General features: G+C 38.4%; 1 protein-coding gene across 1 annotated transcript in view; it reads left to right on the forward strand.

Annotated features, from left to right (window-relative positions):
* Window positions 1-668: 668 nt before the first annotated feature.
* Window positions 669-17178, forward strand: part of LOC139688348 (5'-3' exonuclease PLD3-like) — an 81192-nt gene continuing 64682 nt past the window's right edge. The window contains exon 1 of the mRNA XM_071585866.1: window positions 669-891. Within this exon, the coding sequence (XP_071441967.1) occupies window positions 804-891 (88 nt within the window). The 5' untranslated portion in view covers window positions 669-803. The remainder of the gene's footprint in view (window positions 892-17178) is intronic.

A 17178-nucleotide genomic window follows, 5' to 3' on the forward strand; every position in this document is an offset into this window, starting at 1 on the left:
GGGGCGGAGAAGTCGAAACCGAAAGCGGAGCGAGAGCTCTTAGGAATCCAACGGGTGGAAGGAAATGTTTACGTCGCCGGGAGGAGCGACGGACTCGTGCCGTGATCTCCCGGGTTTCACAACCCTCCCTCCAACGACGCTCTCGCCCTCCATGACCTCACGGAAGTGTCTCTAGTCGTTCGCTTCGTTCTCGGCGGTTTTTATTCCGGTTTTTTTTTCGAAGAGCAGGGTGGAGGAAGAAGAGTGTAGTGGACCATGCCCCTCCTCCCGGTGAGGAGTCCCTGGTCCACCCCGAAGGACGAGGGCCAACCCTACGCCCTCCGGAGTGGTCTCTGGCAAATAGGGTCCCAGGCATGGCATATCCTCGTGGACGGACCGCAGGGCGAGGACGAAAGCGGGAGGCTCTTCGTCATAAGACCATTAGGTGAGTGAAGGGGCGTGGTGGACTGCGTCGGGGTGCGGGTGGGTGAACATGTTGTTGTTGTTCTTGGGAGGGAGAGAACACGCCTTCCGTCTCTTAGCCCTGCCTCTTTGATATTGTGTCAACAGCGGAGAGAGGGGTGGGAAGCCATATCGGAATCACCTTCCCATCTCTAGCCTGCTCACTCCTCACGTTCTTGCCATTTGTGGGACAGACGTACATAATCATTGGAGGGTCGCACCTTGTCTGGTTAGAGTTATTTTTTCGAGGGTGGTCACCGGTGGACGATTCTCAGGGTCGTTCCCCTCAGCACTCTATCATCGTTTCTTGGTTTCTTCTAAGTTCTCTCTCTTAATTTGCTCATCGACACGTTGTCTGGGTAATGATGTCGCGTTTCCATCGCCCCGACCTGCTCATGACGGGACACACGGAAGACCGAACGCCGCTGGTTGAACTGTCTCGCGAGACACGTGAGTTACCTCGTGATCCATCCACACTGTCTTCTACAACCGCTATTACGACAAATAGGAGTATTTGATGAAATTTAAGATAATGCCATAGTTTATCGCTTCTGTAGCCCTTTAGATTATTTCATAAGACTTGTTCATTTAGTCATAGAATATGCGAGTGAGCGTGGATATTAGTGAGTGTGGGAGCCCAATTTGTGGAGCGATAACCCACCAGAGGACCCAAGTTCGATTCCAGGTGGCACCTTTGGGCACCCCCAGATTTATCCAAGCTGTGTGATTTTTCGGGTACCAGATCTTCCGGAGAAATTAGAGGCGGCACAGGGAAAGAAACTACCCCTCCGTTGCGTTTAGTTTTAGGTGAGCTATCTCCAAACAAACCGACCTCTCGATTGATTATTGTGGTTATTTATTCATCTGAGTAAATAACGAGGTAGTTATTTCCTGAATGTATGCCATTGCTCGTATCAGTGCTAGATATCAAAACTACATATCTGTGCATTCACGTTATGAATGTTTCGTAGAGCGCGAATATAAGCCAGTTCATTATCGACCTTGAAATGATTATTTGTATTATTATTATTTTTTTACAAAATCGTAGTGGGTAATAAATTAATTATATCATACTCGCATTGATGTTGAAGATTAATGAAAATTTTCAAATTTAGCTCATAGCCTATAGCCTATATATATATTATTTATATATATATATTATTTATATATATATATTATTTATATATATATATATTATTTATATATATATATATATAACATATGATCCTGTAGGAAGTTCTTAGATGAATTCCAAAGAAACTGCGGGAGATGCCGCAACAGTAACTTTTAACGGAGTCATCCGCTAATGTGCATTTTAATGCAACAATTTCAGAGCGTAAAAATCATTCGCCTTGACTGGGACTCGAACCCAGATCCCTCAATAAAGGTTCGAGTCCCAGTCAAGGCGAATGATTTTTACGCTCTGAAATTGTTGCATTAAAATGCACATTAGCGGATGACTCCGTTAAAAGTTACTGTTGCGGCATCTCCCGCAGTTTCTTTGGAATTCGTCAAAGGGAAAACACCATACGTGTTTAAAGTTGGCTTTTAACCTCGTGGACAGTGGCGCCTCGCGCACGACTACGAATGCATGTGACATTGTATGTACGGTATTTCGTCATAACATCTAGTTCCTTTAAAAGCCCCAAAATTTCAGAGTTTAAGAGGACGCCTCGGTAGCTTAAGTGGCTAAAGCACTCGACCGGATATTGAGGGATCTGGGTTCGAGTCCCAGTCAAGGCGAATGATTTTTACGCTCTGAAATTGTTGCATTAAAAAGTTCTTAGATGTTCAAAACCATATTTTTCTTGAATAGTGAATGCTCCTAATTTTTTAGGGAACTTTTCCTATTTTCACAGGGTAAAATGTTATTGTTCTTGCATTAAAATTCATGCGGTCAGCGTGATTAATGTATCTTAGTATTTCATTTTAGGTCAAATTCCATAGTGCAAGAGTTTTTTACTCTTATCTCAGCTTAAATATACCCCATAAATTTAATAAAATCAGCTTTAACTGGTGTGACCTTTGTATCCGTGAATTATTCGGCGTATGTCTTTGATATAGCTGTGAATTTCGGAGTAAAAATGTTTTACCTAACTTTGCCGATGCATGGTACCCAACTTTCCAGAATAAAAGTCCAACGAGTAAATTCGAAATTCTAACGGAAGAATTTCAGGAACCCTGATTTGTTTACGTTTTAAAAGAATAAAGCAAATTTCGGATCAAAAATGCGCCTGGGTAATTTTGCTTATTGATGGAAATTATATTGATAATATCATGCAGAACGAATGGCCTGCCGTCTTCAAACTCTTATTCACCCTTTGTTATATGAATGTTCATTTCGACCAGACGGGAACTGACGAATATAAGGCAATTCGAATGGATTACATAAGAACTTGGTTGTGAAATATGGTCGAATATTTCCGTGTTTTCGGATTCCCTTCATCCCCACCCTTACCCCATTTCGCTTATTAAAGCGAATTATAGCACAGCTTTCTCGTGAGACGTTAGCTGTTACCGAGAGTGCTTACTTTGCGGTTATACGATCGAAAGTGACAAGATGTGGTCGCTCATATGATGGATTAAACGAGTAATACTGAGGAACTAATTCCCGGAGAAGTTTGGTTAGAAATATCTTTCGTTCTTTATCTTCTACCACCCTGCAAGGGTGTTTTTAGGGGTGATTCTATATCAGGATGGCAACATAAATATTATGTTTCGCTTAAATTTTGGTTACGAATAAAAATTAAGATTTTTCAAGCAACGGAGGTAATTTCAAATAAATCTACATGCGCTACGGTATCTAAGTGCAAAACGCTCCCCTAAGAATGCTAGGCGGGCTGCTAACAATAAGACGAACAAAAAAATAAGGGTTAAATAAAACAATGCCGACATTCTAGTCTATTTAGAATTTTAAAAAATATATTTTCTCCCCAGGAAAGATATGACGTTTTCCCATTCGCAGTTATTCTGTTCCCTTATTGTTTCGAAAAAGAAATTAACCTTAAATCTGTGTCCTACCCACAATCTCTCCTAACTTATTTTCATGAACCTTCATACCATAGTTTGATGGAGCTAATAATAAATTTTCAACATCATTGCTGAAGAAACCCACGTCCACTTTATGCAAGAAGTTTATTCTGTGTTTGAACATCTAATTCCGTGAGTGCTTCCCAACCTAATTCTTCTGGTAAACTAAATATGCTGCTAAACGTTGATCATAACAGCGTTTTACAAATCTGCCTCTTCTTTGCTGTACACGATATAATGCCATCCAAACCGACTTCCTACGGATCCCATACCCTAGTAGCTTATTCTACATGAGGCCTAATTAGCGAAACATAGCATCTCTCTTTGACTCTCGCGTTATATTTCCCCAGTATTCATCTATTAAATCCTAATGGCATGTTAGCTTGCCCACACATATCCCGTATATGTTCCAAGAGAGGTCGTAAGGCTCACGCCTATGTATTTAATCGAGTCTGCGCTTGCAATTTCGGTATTTTTGACGCAATAGTCGTTCGTTAAAGAACTAGTCTTATTCAGAACATTCATAATTACTCTTCTTAAAGTTTAATTCTAATGGCCAGGTGTCGCACCAACGCTGTATTTCATTTAGATCACCCGATAGGGTTAATTAATCATCAGGGCTGCGGATGTCTCTGTACCATATGCCACCGAATCCTTGGCAAATAAATGTTCTTCGGTTACTATCCATAAAAATCTTTCCTTCCCTTTAACTGGCTTTTTTATAAGGCCAATAGCATTTTTATCTCACTCAAGTGAATCTCAAAACCGCAAACATCGGTCAAAAGTAAACTTTCATTCATGTAATACGAATTATCGTGTAAGTAAACAGCTTTAAACTGTCAGAAAAGGTGAAAAATGATTGAAACTCCTGTGAAATACTGTGCATACTGCGATAATTTACTGGTAAAATTTGACATATAATGTAAATACTAATAAATACACGTAGCATCTATCTAAATGTGGGGAAATGTTATCAAATGGTTAGGGATAAGTGGTACTTCGTTTTAGTTAGGCCACATTTGGAATACAGAAGAAGTATTTGGAATCTATGGGAGAAAAAGTTAATTAAGGAATTGGATTAGTTTGAGGCAAACAACACTAGATTCAATAAAAATGCCCACAAGAAGAGAGTAAGAGTGACGAGTATGCTGTTAGAATTAGGTAAGAAGACCCTTGATTCACGAAGAGAGTAGGCAACACAGACTTTTAGAGAGTCATAGGACACCTGACTCCTCTGGCAACACAGAGGGAATGATTACGGCCCCAAATTATATTGGTATAGTCGACCACCGAGATAAAATAAGTGAGATAAAAACCGTCATCGACAGATTCGAGTACCTGCTCTTTCTTCCCTCGCACGATAAGCAATCATAACAAAATCGAATCCAAGCACCCAGGTATTTTTATTTAACAACCAAAATTGAATGATTTAGTCGAAAAAAAGCAGTACAAATTATTGCATGATGCATTGAGGAATGTATGTAATGTGTTCAAGTGTTTGTGTGTATGAGAAATATATATATTCAGATGCATGTATGAATTCAGATTTGTGCATTTTTAGCTGGTGCCCCGCCTAATGCCCCTGCGGCGACTTGCGGTGTATCGTGTGGATCATTTTGTAGATGATTCAGGTTGTCGTTATACAAAAATCGTTTTCAAAATATGGAGCACACGGAGATAAATAATAAATTACATACAAGTATTTGGAAGTCTTTCGGGTTTAATGGTTTCTTTTTGTAATCAGATCGACGGGGATTTCACGAAATTCCTCCCAAGGGTTCATGAATGCTCTCGAATGTTAAAACCTATCCGTCTTGATTCCTTGCCTGTGGATTCTATGCTCGTCACTTTTTAAATCCTATCATGCTCATGTCGCTTTTGGCTAGCAATAGACCCTTCAGCCTAACTGCCTTTACCCATTCCAACTCACATTCAAGAAACAAAAAACGCTATTTATATAATACACCCAGTCCATAAATGGAACCAAATCTGTTCGAAGGCGTGATTTATTTTTCTTATCGCCATTTTAGAGTAGTGTGACTCACGATTTATGACTTCTTTCCTCCTTTTTGTTTAATCGGCGGACCTAAAGAATCCGACATGACTTATGCGTTCTAACGCGGATGCCTTATATGAGGAGCACAAAAGAGATACTGGGGATTTATGTGTTTCAAATTTTTATGGCGCTCTTTGTATCTTCCATTTGAACGCGTATTTTTTTCGAAACGTTAATGAAATCTTCGGCACTGGCTCAAGTTAAGCTTTTGAGAGGTTTGATATGCATTCGTGAACGACCTCCAAGCCCTCTACCCCCCGCCCCACTGGAGTGTTCGGGTCCGCTGATTCATAGAATAATAGGGTTTGCAGTATGCAAATATTAATTTATAATGCATTTGCGGTATTTGCTCATTTTTCTTTGAGCGTAAAAAATAACTTCAGCTGAAAAGATCTGATTGCCTATCCCTATGTATGGTATGAGTAATGAAAATAAATTTGGCCCCCGGTACATAGTTGAAGGGACCACGAGAAGAGTGTATTGCAAACTAACTTTCTATTCAGGAATGTGTAACTTCATGGTATCTATAACTTAAATTTTACCATAAATTTCCACTGTTTTTTTTCAATAAATAGTGTGGCAATGTACCATGGCTGACAATTTTTTGAATACTATGCATCACTTGCACAAAGTTACACCCGAAACTATTGAGTTTACTGGACCAGATTCCATATTTATTAATTATTTCCAGTATTTTTATCGGTAATGTAGCGCCTAAAGTAAGTGCATTCCAAGAAAAAATAGAATATATTGAAATGTATGTTTCTCTGTTCGGCGAAAGAATTGAGAGAACGGATCAATTGTATGCTGTGTAATAATAGGGTTGCGCTTGGAAGTAGACTGTCGTGAAGTTTATTCCTTGGTACAATGAAGTATATATGATTTGTACCGTGTATATTCGATAGGATTTATATCCTCGGTCTAGAACTACCAAATCCTTTATAAATCGTTTTCGCGTCTCAATCCTTTCTGCGCCTACCGTATCAATCTCGAAAAGTGTAAACATTTTTCTGCTTCCTCCGGCAGTGGCGTATTACATCCTATCAACGCATTGCGTATTTTGGAAGACAAGGCCATATTAGGAATAATTTTATCAAATGAGAAATTGAATCGAAGAAACTTTGTATTTGGTGTAATCGGTTGCAAATATTTCTATTGTTACAACGATAGTTAAAATATAAAATATCACTTTAACACTCACAGTCACCAAGAATAAGATAATTTAATTGTACTCTAGTTTTACTGCGAAACCCAAATATTGTCGTCAAAATAGCAAATTTCTTACGTAAATGAGATTATTTAACACTTAATGTGCTCTATTACTATCAAAATCGCGGTATTTTCGAATCTGCGCCTTTAAGAAAATTAGAAGGTGCCTCTTACATTTGCCGTAGGAAAGCATTGGTGAAATTTTGAACTGGATAAATAATATATTTCACGAAAGTAAGTTTTGTTTAGGTCGTTTACATTTTTGGAATCAACACTAAGGGCCTCAGGTCGAACAAAAAACAGCACGAGGGCCACGGGCTGTATACCACTCCCAAAATCCACTTAGCATAATTTTATTTTTCGCAATGAATCTTTCACAAAAATTTTCCTTCCTTGGTGATGGGGAGAGGATATCAAAGAACGTACTTCATATCTGAAGCATTTAATAAATCGAGTTCACTCGGTGTAATCTTATCAATTAACTTCAGTTGGATCGCTAAAGGTGTCAGCAACAGCTGTTAACATCGTATGTAAATATTTACTCTTTGAAATCTCCCAGTACGTTTCATCCTGTTTCCATCCCCACTTGAAATCTCGCGTAAAAAGCACTTCAAAGAGTATTTCTACGCCCGTCCGATGAGTCGCTATACAGTTGACCTCATTTCGAACGAAAAACTCTGGCGCCTAGCGTTAAGGAGGTTGCATTGGGATGTCATGCCTATGTCATTTCATAAAATTTCCTGTATTTGTAGTCCTAAGTGCACTCTATCGAATGATCATGATAAAACAAGGCCTTCCCGTGTTAGTGTCCATAGAAATGGACACGAATACCCCATTGACCGCCCTTGGTGGGGGTGTCAACACCGCTCCTGTGGATGACACTCACCTCTAACAGCCATTTCACAAATTGCCACGATGGTAACTTTAATTGTGCTCGTTTACGTGTGGTTTGTAAGGTTATTTGTTTATTTTTAAATTTTTAATATACTTTTTTCTAGAATATCCAAGATTTTGTGTATTCTATTATGATAGCGGAGGACTACCACCAGAATAATTATGGAATAATGTTGCAAAAATGCTTGTTGTACCCATGAAAAACCTATATCATGTACTTAGCCATATCATAGTTGTAATAGTGTTAATATAACAGCACCTGCCCGCCTTTGTTTCAATGACACTAATTAATATGTGAGAAAAACCGCCGAAATCACATAGTATCAAATTTTGAAGTCTCAAAACTAGTCCAAAATAAATTGTAGAGCACGTTTTAAATATTAATATGATCCTCGGGGAGCTTTAAATCTCTAAATTCACTGCATATTTGTTTGCGAAATATGTATGAATGGGGGTTGTGCTAATTTAATCACTCGTAATTAATGCATGGACTAAGGTAACACATTGATTCCTGCTCTCACGTTCGAACCTTAATTAGATTAGGATAATTTCGACGCCAAATTCCTCTTCGCCTTTCCTTCACTTCCGAAAATATCATCCGAGGAAACAAACCCGCATCTCCGAAATGGTGGGAAAGACTTAACCAGTTGATCGTAATTTCCAATAACTGCTATTTCTGCTGATGTTTCTTCATGTTGTAGACGTGATAAATTATTGCATATTTTTCATCAAAATGTACCAATGAAAACAACTAAAGCGAGTCTATAAAATGGCATTATGTCGGGTGAGAGTTAAATTGATTTTCATCTGATATAATGAGCTTTGGAGGTGAAGTAGCCTAGTGGTTAGGGCGCTAAACTCAACCACCAGGGGTCTCTACTTTGATTCTGAATTATGCCTCTAGGTTCTATCAGCTTCACCCAAGTTGTTCTGTGTGTATTTTAGATACCATTTTTTCCTGGGAAACCGCGGGTGGCACAGGAAAAGGAGTTGCTGTGTGAATTTTCCTTTCCCGATGTGTGAATTTCACACAGCATACAGATAAGTACGAGGCAGGCGAGCTCCGCACGCACCCATCCAATCAACTATCGCATTGATCACTGCGGCGTTTTATTTTAATTTTGGTTAGGGGATGGAAATGAAGGACAACTGAAATAGAGCAAAAGAACTCGGGAATAACACTTTCGTTGAACTTTGAAAAAAACAATTTTTTGTTCTCCGTATCTGGGGAATTGTTCGTGATTGAGTGGCATTTAATGTTCCACGCTTAATAAGGGTAAACTCAGATTGGAAATGGTGTCTTAGAACCAGAATTTGATATTTCCAACGAGTCAGATGCGATAAGAATACCCCGGACTCCATTTTGCATGAGACAACAATTTTCAATCGCATTTGGCTTTCGAGAATAATTGAACAGGGAAAATTACTCTTTCATTAAATATTTTACGCTGTGTGTTTAAATGGCATTTATAGTAACTGGTATTTGTCAAGAAATGATCGCGTACCACGTTAATAAAAGGTAATTTATATAAAGAGTGTGATTGGAATATTACAAACGTAATTAATAGCGTCTTCTTGGTCGAAGCAAAAAATTCACTTCCGACTCCATAACTCTTGTTTAAAACCGTTCGATTTTCGTTATGTGAGAGCAATGAGGTTTTTCTCACTATCGAACTTTCAGGGAATTGTTCAGAAATTTAGCTATGTTATGTAAATCTCAATTCCATTAAATTCGACTGAGTAAAGAGTTGACTTCATATAAAAAAGCTTGATCAAGTCAGACTTACCAAAAAAACTTTTAAAATTAAGTTTTAAGTTTATTTTAGAATTGATTATATTTTTTTTATCCGTTTATTGGTCTTATTTGGTCAATTTTCAAGTCGTATTTCGTAATCTTTCAGCCGATTCGCAGTCCTTATCTCTGTTTCCGTTATCGCGGGCTGCCTATTCCCTGTAGGGAATAATGTAATTCCGTCCGTGGTGCGGTTTTTGATTACTTTTCCAAAGCAACAATTTCAGAGTGTAAAAATCATTCGCCTTGACTGGGATTCGAACCCAGATCCCTCAATATCCGGTCGAGTGCTTTAGCCACTTAAGCTTTCTTACTTTTCCAAACGCACCTTTAAGTCACGAAGCACTTGAAGCACTTAGTTCCAAAAAAGCAATGTTTCAACACTTTCCATTGGAGCTAATATTAGTTCTTTCGAGATTTTCTTAGTGAGGCTAAGGTCGGCGAACCTACTTCATAGTCCATATAAAAGAGGAGCAGCGATAAAGTTAACATCCCGAGGTAACGCACTCCAGCGTTCGCCGCTAATAAATGACTATAGGTCGGCTACATGTCTTTTATTTCTCCCAGCCTTCGTCAAGTAGTAGCCGGTCTCCAATATTGAGCCCATGGGTTTTTTTTATGTTCCGTCATAATAGTCCCACCCAGCGCTGCCCGAGTCGTGAAGATAGTATCCGCAGTGCCATCAGAGTCTGTGTTTTTTTTCTGGAGAGTTTATTCTCTTGGGTTGAAGGTGCTTGTTTGGAGATTGTCAATAAGTAAAGGAAGCCATTTTTCCGAAGGTCTTTTAAGAGAGACCTAAAAATCAGTGAGTTACTCAAAATTGGTTTGCGTGGAAAGTCAGTGTAATGCCATTCCAATTGTCTGACCTTAAGTTCTTGGAAGAGGTTTTACCGATGCATATATTTACCTTCTTCTAGGAGATGTGATACAGGTATACTGCCAGCATCAGTAAGCGTTCAATTTTTTTCATGCAATCGATATTTATTTCGTTGTTTCCTTCTTTTCGTAGCCGAAAGATAGAAGAATTGTCTTTGCCAGAACGAGTACGGGAAGGGAATATGAGGGAATATTTTTCGTGGGTCCCAAATCCCGATTATGACTCTTTTTGGACATTATTTTTAAACTACTTGGAACCGTCTAAAATGGTCACAGACCTCTCTGGTAATCTTTGAAGGTTTGGGTCTTCCCAGTTGTATTACAGGCAATTGTTTAATGTCAAAGGTTACAAGTTACTTTCTCAATACATTTTAGAAGAGAGTTGTAGAAATATAGTATTGTTGGAAAATACTTTGGTCGACGATAGATAGCATAGAAAGTCTACGTCTTTAATCTTACAAGTTCATAAATCTTATCATCAAATCTTGAATTAAATCATACGTAAGTAAACATTTAGCTTGAGGAGGATGTATACTCATTGTCAAATTGGATAATCTCTTTTTACACCTGGGTGACAATCAGAAGATCCGAGTTTTAATCCTGAACAAGTCAAACGATGTTTTCATAGTGAATAACACTCATCAGTGTAAAGTGTAATGCAGTATATTTACTCTATTTTATTTGAATGAATTTATCTCATCACTATTATTATTCTTAATTAGGTCCAATTGATATACGGTACTAACTTAGTCTGAGTAATAGCAGTCTGGGGGCTTGAAAGTTTATGTTGCAACTATGTCTTAACATTGTTATTCGCATTTACCTAGACGAAAAGAAAGTGCCAGCAGGCAGTAGGAAGAATTATGAGTGAGGATGAGGAGACGGGTACAGTAAAGGCAATATGGGGACATCTCGGAAAGGGATGTCAAAGCCGCAAATAAGACCAGTTAACAGAAAGATTACAAGGAAAGCATCGATTACGGACGAAACGATGAGGAAGGTAGATGAGAAAATGAAATGGAAAAATGTAACACAGAGTTACACCGATTGAAGTGAGAGGAGATAAATAATAAATGAGGCGGGGAACTAATGGGGTTAAAGAAGCGTGTTGGAGGGCGCAGAGCGAGGACATGGAGAATGTACAAAGGAAGGGTGAAATGAGTGCGTTGTGCAGAAAGGCAAAATATATGTCAGGAAGTAAGGTGCTAACTATTAATGATACGGCAGGAAAATTGTAAATTGAGCCAGAAAAGGTTCAAGAAAGTCGGAGGAACACATGGAGTACTCCTATTTAAATTAAGTTAAAGATAAGATTCTAGTTAAAGATATTAGTACAGAAAGTTCAAAAATAAAAAGAGATTATGAAGATGATGGAGATGTCCTAGGCCCAGGCATCCTTAATTTTGTGATAGAAATAGCACTAAGCGAATTGAACTCCAACAAAGCCTTGGGGATAGTTCAAATTCCTGTAGAACTACTTGAAGGTCAAGGAAAATATGGATGAAAGACTTTTTATGGGTCAATTCGTTAACTTAATTGTTCCAGGGAAAGACTGGTGAAAACTTAGGTATGGAACATAGTATATGGTGTTTGGGAAACTTGGTCGTTGAAGCAAAATTATAGAAGTAGATTGGATACTTTTGAGATGTAAATGTGGAGATGGATAGGAAAGGTAAAAAGGGTGGATGGGAAACATAGAAGTACTAAACTTGATGCGGGAGGAGAGAGCGTTGTTGAGAGAAATCCAAGACAAGCAGGAACAATGGATGCAGAGCATTTTGCGTAGCAATGGAACATTGAAGACCGTGATAGAGGGGAGGACAAGCGAGGTAAGGGTAGGAGGGGGTAGGCACCACGGACGGAATAAAGAGAGCTGTAATGAATGCAAAATTCAAGAACAGTTTATTTTCTTGTGGGATTTAAGGTTTTGTCTTGTTAGGTAAGGCTAAGAAATGCAGCGATTTCCATTCTCTGCCAATGCAAAAACTACTTTAAACGGTATTCTACCTATTCATGATAATAATTTTTACCGAAGAAGTATTTTTATTTCATTAAATGTTTGTGCTCTGTGAATGCGTGAAATATCATCGATCATCATGGGAAATATATGTTTTAAAGTTGGAATAAATATATATATCGTATCAATCTAGTAATCATAAATTATATTAAGTAAAATGCAGAGATTTGAAAGTGTAAAAATCATTCACCTTGACCTCGAATGATTTTTATACTTTGAAATTTCTGAATTTTAATGCATATTAGCGGATGACTCCGTTAAAAGTTACTTACAGCGGCATCTCCTACAGTTATTTAAATTTGATAATCAAAAAATCATCTATTAAAAATATTATTATTATGAGATCATCATTTCACTCATTTGGTTTAACTGCCTATTTTCTAAAATCATGATTTTGGTTGTTCTTAGCAGAATTGGAACTCGCTTCCCAAATGCTATCCGAAAACAATTTAAACAATTAAGTGCGGAGGACTCAAAAGTCTTCCATGTTTCACTAGATTCAGTTGTATTCTATTGGTATTCCTATTAATTATCTACGGGGTTAATAATGCGTGCCACTTACAATTATTCCAGGAATTGCAGAGTGAAAGAATATTATTATTTAAATATCATCCCAATATTAATAACGAAATATATTATTATATTGGAAGATTCTAGTTGAACTGTAAACATTCCGGTATTTAATCTGTTTTTATATCAAGATACAATTCTGGTAGAGGGTGACGCGAAATAAGTGTCAAAAGTCTGAGGAAGTTATTTTACTTTTCGCAAAAATATACGCAAAAAATTACCAATTACGCTTACATTTTAATACCCCTGATCTTGAGGTCATATCGTAATATTTTCATTAATATAATGATTCGCACTGCATTGCAGCGCTGGGAGACCACCAAAGCTTCAAAATCCTGGCACATATTAACTCTAAAATGCCATTTAATTATCGCATCTCTTTCGAACCTTCAATTTATATTATGTAAGCGTTTCATAATGCCGTCACTTGTAGAGAGAAAAACGAGATAAGTTAGTGAAAAGCAACAGATATTAGCGTAAATCTGGCCCAGACGCATATATTTTTTGGCAGACTAAATCATTAAGCTGTCTAAGGATGCAATGACCATGCCTACCTTAAACGTCGTCATCAAAGCCCTAGGTCGTAAACAGCGGCGATGATAAATAACACGAGCCATTTGGTAGTAATGCCTTTGAAGTTCGTATTATGTTGCTTACTGCTTTATCTCTACAGAGACCAGTGACGTTAGGAATTCTTTCAATTCAATGTGAATGCGTTGCGGACTCAATTTGTGGATTCAGTAGAAGAGATAGGGCGGAGGGGGAAAAATTATTCTCTGAAGGGGAACTAATATTTTCCGGAAACTTGTACATGTGCAGAACGTTTTCCCAACCACGAACTGCCCCTTGATAAAATTTGAGATCTCATGCACATTTTTTATCTAATAGTAGTTGTGTGATTCACTTCCTCATATTAATGGATTTTACTACATTTGTTTAATTCTAAAAAATCTAATTTTCCCAAGCATTCAAAAAAAGGTTTTATGTAAATGTGTTACTGAACATGAACTAAGCGACTAAGAAACTAGCGTCCATGCCAGTACGGTAAAGCCGGTCGGAAATTGTGGTGGGAGATCTGCATTTCCACCGCAGCTGGTCGCCAGTTTGCCCCGAGCAGTCTAAGCGGAAAGACGTGCCTCAGCGTGAAGCGTGTTTTTCGACTTAGTAACGCGGCGCGATGGAGCGCCCAGCCACACGCCACATGCCCCTATCCACACGTCCTTCATCGTTACCGACTTCCCTACCCTGAGCACCCCGGTGGTCCCCCAGCCCCCTTTCAGTCCCGTATGTACTAAAGTATGTTACAACGTTTCTGAGAGATATTCCCGTCGAGGAGTTTTAGGGTGCCTTCCCGGCGTGGCAGATATCTCCACAAGTGTTTTGATGCAGGAGGAGAGTATTTTGAATAATTTTAAGAATTTGCATTAGAACGATCAATAAATCCATCTCCCAGAGAATGCGCATTACTTTTATGGTGGACCCTGTATATATTTGTGTCGTCGCCGAAGAGCGTTCTGTTTCGAATATATATATATATATATATATATATATATATATATATATATATATATATATACACACACACAGGGTCGCACCCAAAAGTGGTAGGACCGATTTTCTCTGGCGCGAACGGAGCGGTGGAGGGGGGTCTGCCTGGCAGGGTAAGATGGAGGGGGCTCTTAGCAACAGAACAAAAACAAACTCAGTCGCCTGCGGGCTGTCGTTGAGTGAGGATACCGTTTTTAGTGAAGCAAGTTTTTTGTCCGCGTCGAAAAACAAAATGAATCTGAATTTACAGCAACGTTATTCCGTGAAGTTCTGTGCGAAACTCGGGAAGACGGCAACTGAGACCCTCGATATGATCAAGCAGCCTTATGGCGACACTGCCTTAAGCCGTTCCACAGTATTTGAGTGGCACAAGTTGTTTAAAGAGGGTAGGGAGCTCGTTGAAGACAACCATCGCTCCGGACGGCCGTCGACGGCAAGAACCGACACGAATGTGGACAGAGTGAGGACACTGCTGAACACAGACCGACGCTTAACCAGTGAAGAAATTGCAGACCAGTTGGGTCTGTCTGCATCCAACGTCCAAAGCATTATTTCACAGGATTTGGCCATGCGCAAGGTGTGCGCCAAGATGGTGCCGAAAATTCTGCCATGGCGCGCTCGTCGTCAGACAGCTCCTGGCCAAATACGGCGTTGCCACGTTGCCGCACCCGCCCTATTCTCCCGACCTGTATATATATATATATATATATATATATATATATATATATATATATATATATATATATATTATTAGGTAATCTACCGGTTAAGGTAGATTATCTAAGGTTTTTGGATGGACACAGCTGCTAAATAAAACATTTTGTGACTCCTAACAAAACACAAAATCCAGCATCCTACTCTATATCAGGTCCCTCTTCATCTCTGAGTACTTTCTTCCTCCCTTCATCTCGTCCAACATGAAGGGAGAAAGTATATTCAAATATATATATATATATATATATATATATATATATATATATATATATATATATATATACATATACATATACATATACATATACATATACATATACATATACATATACATATACATATACATATACATATACATATACATACATATATATATATATATATATATATATATATATATATATTCGAAACAGAACTCTCTTCGGCGACGACACAAATATATAAAAACTTTGATTAAAACATTTCAACACAGCTACTCAAAGAAAGGCCGTGCCTTCGAAACGCCAAAACTGTGTGCTTTCTTTGTGTCTCTGTGTAAAAATATTTTGATCAAAGTTTATATATATATATATATATATATATATATATATAAATTATTTATATATATATATATATATATATATATATATAATGGGCTGATATAACACATAAAGAATAGAATAGCAACATTTAAAAGGACACTCACACTTGTCTACTTTGGAAATTCCCAATTCCCGCCGGACCGAAATTCGATTGTTAAGGATTCCTAAAACTAGAATATGCCATAATTAACATTTAAAATCTTTTGCTAAATATATTCGTGACCTGAAACGAAAAGTTGATTGAAATCCGAGCAATGAACCTTGCTAACATTTATTTGCGTAAAGGTTAGTTAGCATGCATTTTTGCAGAATACTAACACTTTTCCTACCCTTGTCTATTCAACTACATCTGTTTAACCGATAATTTTTACATTTTGACCTGAATTATGTTTTTTTTTCGGCGTTGACCGATCACAATTCAAAGTAGCCGTTACCGGATGTGAAGAGACTCATGCAATACTGACTGCTATTCCAAAAGCGTGCTCCACATTAATGGAATGCCAACCGAAGTGGCTTTACCCTAGATGTCCCGTGTACATTTTCATAAAAATTCGATTGGACAGCTATCGGTAAAATGATGCGATTTCTATCACCTAGAGTTGGGTTGGATCGAAAAAAAAACAAGGGGTGTCGGTCGAAATAATTCCATCCATTAGTTCTCGACGTCGAACTCATGAGCAAGGAACTGCTGACCCGCGATGAGGCGCAGGTTCCCCGCGCTGCGGAAGATCAAACACGGCCTTAAGATCCATTTTCTGCGTCCTCAATCATCATTAAATCAAACCAAACTGCTTCAAGATAAACGGATCCCGAGGCATCGATCGATGTGTTTTGAACTTGAAGCGAGGGAATATGCGTTGAGTGATGGATTCTTTACCTTCTCAGGCAACATGGGGGTCTGCCGGGTGGAATGCGTGGGGGGAGCAGGCGAGTTCCGGAGGGGAGTGGACCAACGCTCTGAGGAATTCTGAGCGGTGTTCGTTGCCTCCATCCATCAATTAGGCTCCGACTTCAACTATAATGAAGCGATCAGACGAGGGTTCAAGTACTTACTCCTTTAGCAGCAGCGAGCGTGATAAATTTCCCCTTGTATTACATTTCAACCGAACTCTTGAGCCAGCGGTGTACATATAATTCTGTGAGCCTATATGATTTATAATGGGAAAATTTAGCATCTCCGACGCCATCATAATGTGCTAGCCTAATTGGTCTTACTTTTTGGAGAACTCTTTGTTACCAGTTTAGCGCCAGTAAAGTTTAGTTTCACATGGAAGAGAGCGTATCTTGCATTTTTTCGCAAATGATGAAGGAAACATACTGTCAATTCAAGGAAAACCAAGTATATAATTGTGTTAATATTCAATGTTACACTAAAGTGACCAATTTCCTCTTCCTTTGTTACTAAATGCAATGTTAAATAAACATTATGATATTCGATCAAATATTGATG

The sequence above is a fragment of the Hetaerina americana genome, unplaced genomic scaffold, assembly GCF_022747635.1.
Source record: "Hetaerina americana unplaced genomic scaffold, ioHetAmer1.1.p SCAF_2, whole genome shotgun sequence".
NCBI lineage: Eukaryota > Metazoa > Arthropoda > Insecta > Odonata > Calopterygidae > Hetaerina > Hetaerina americana.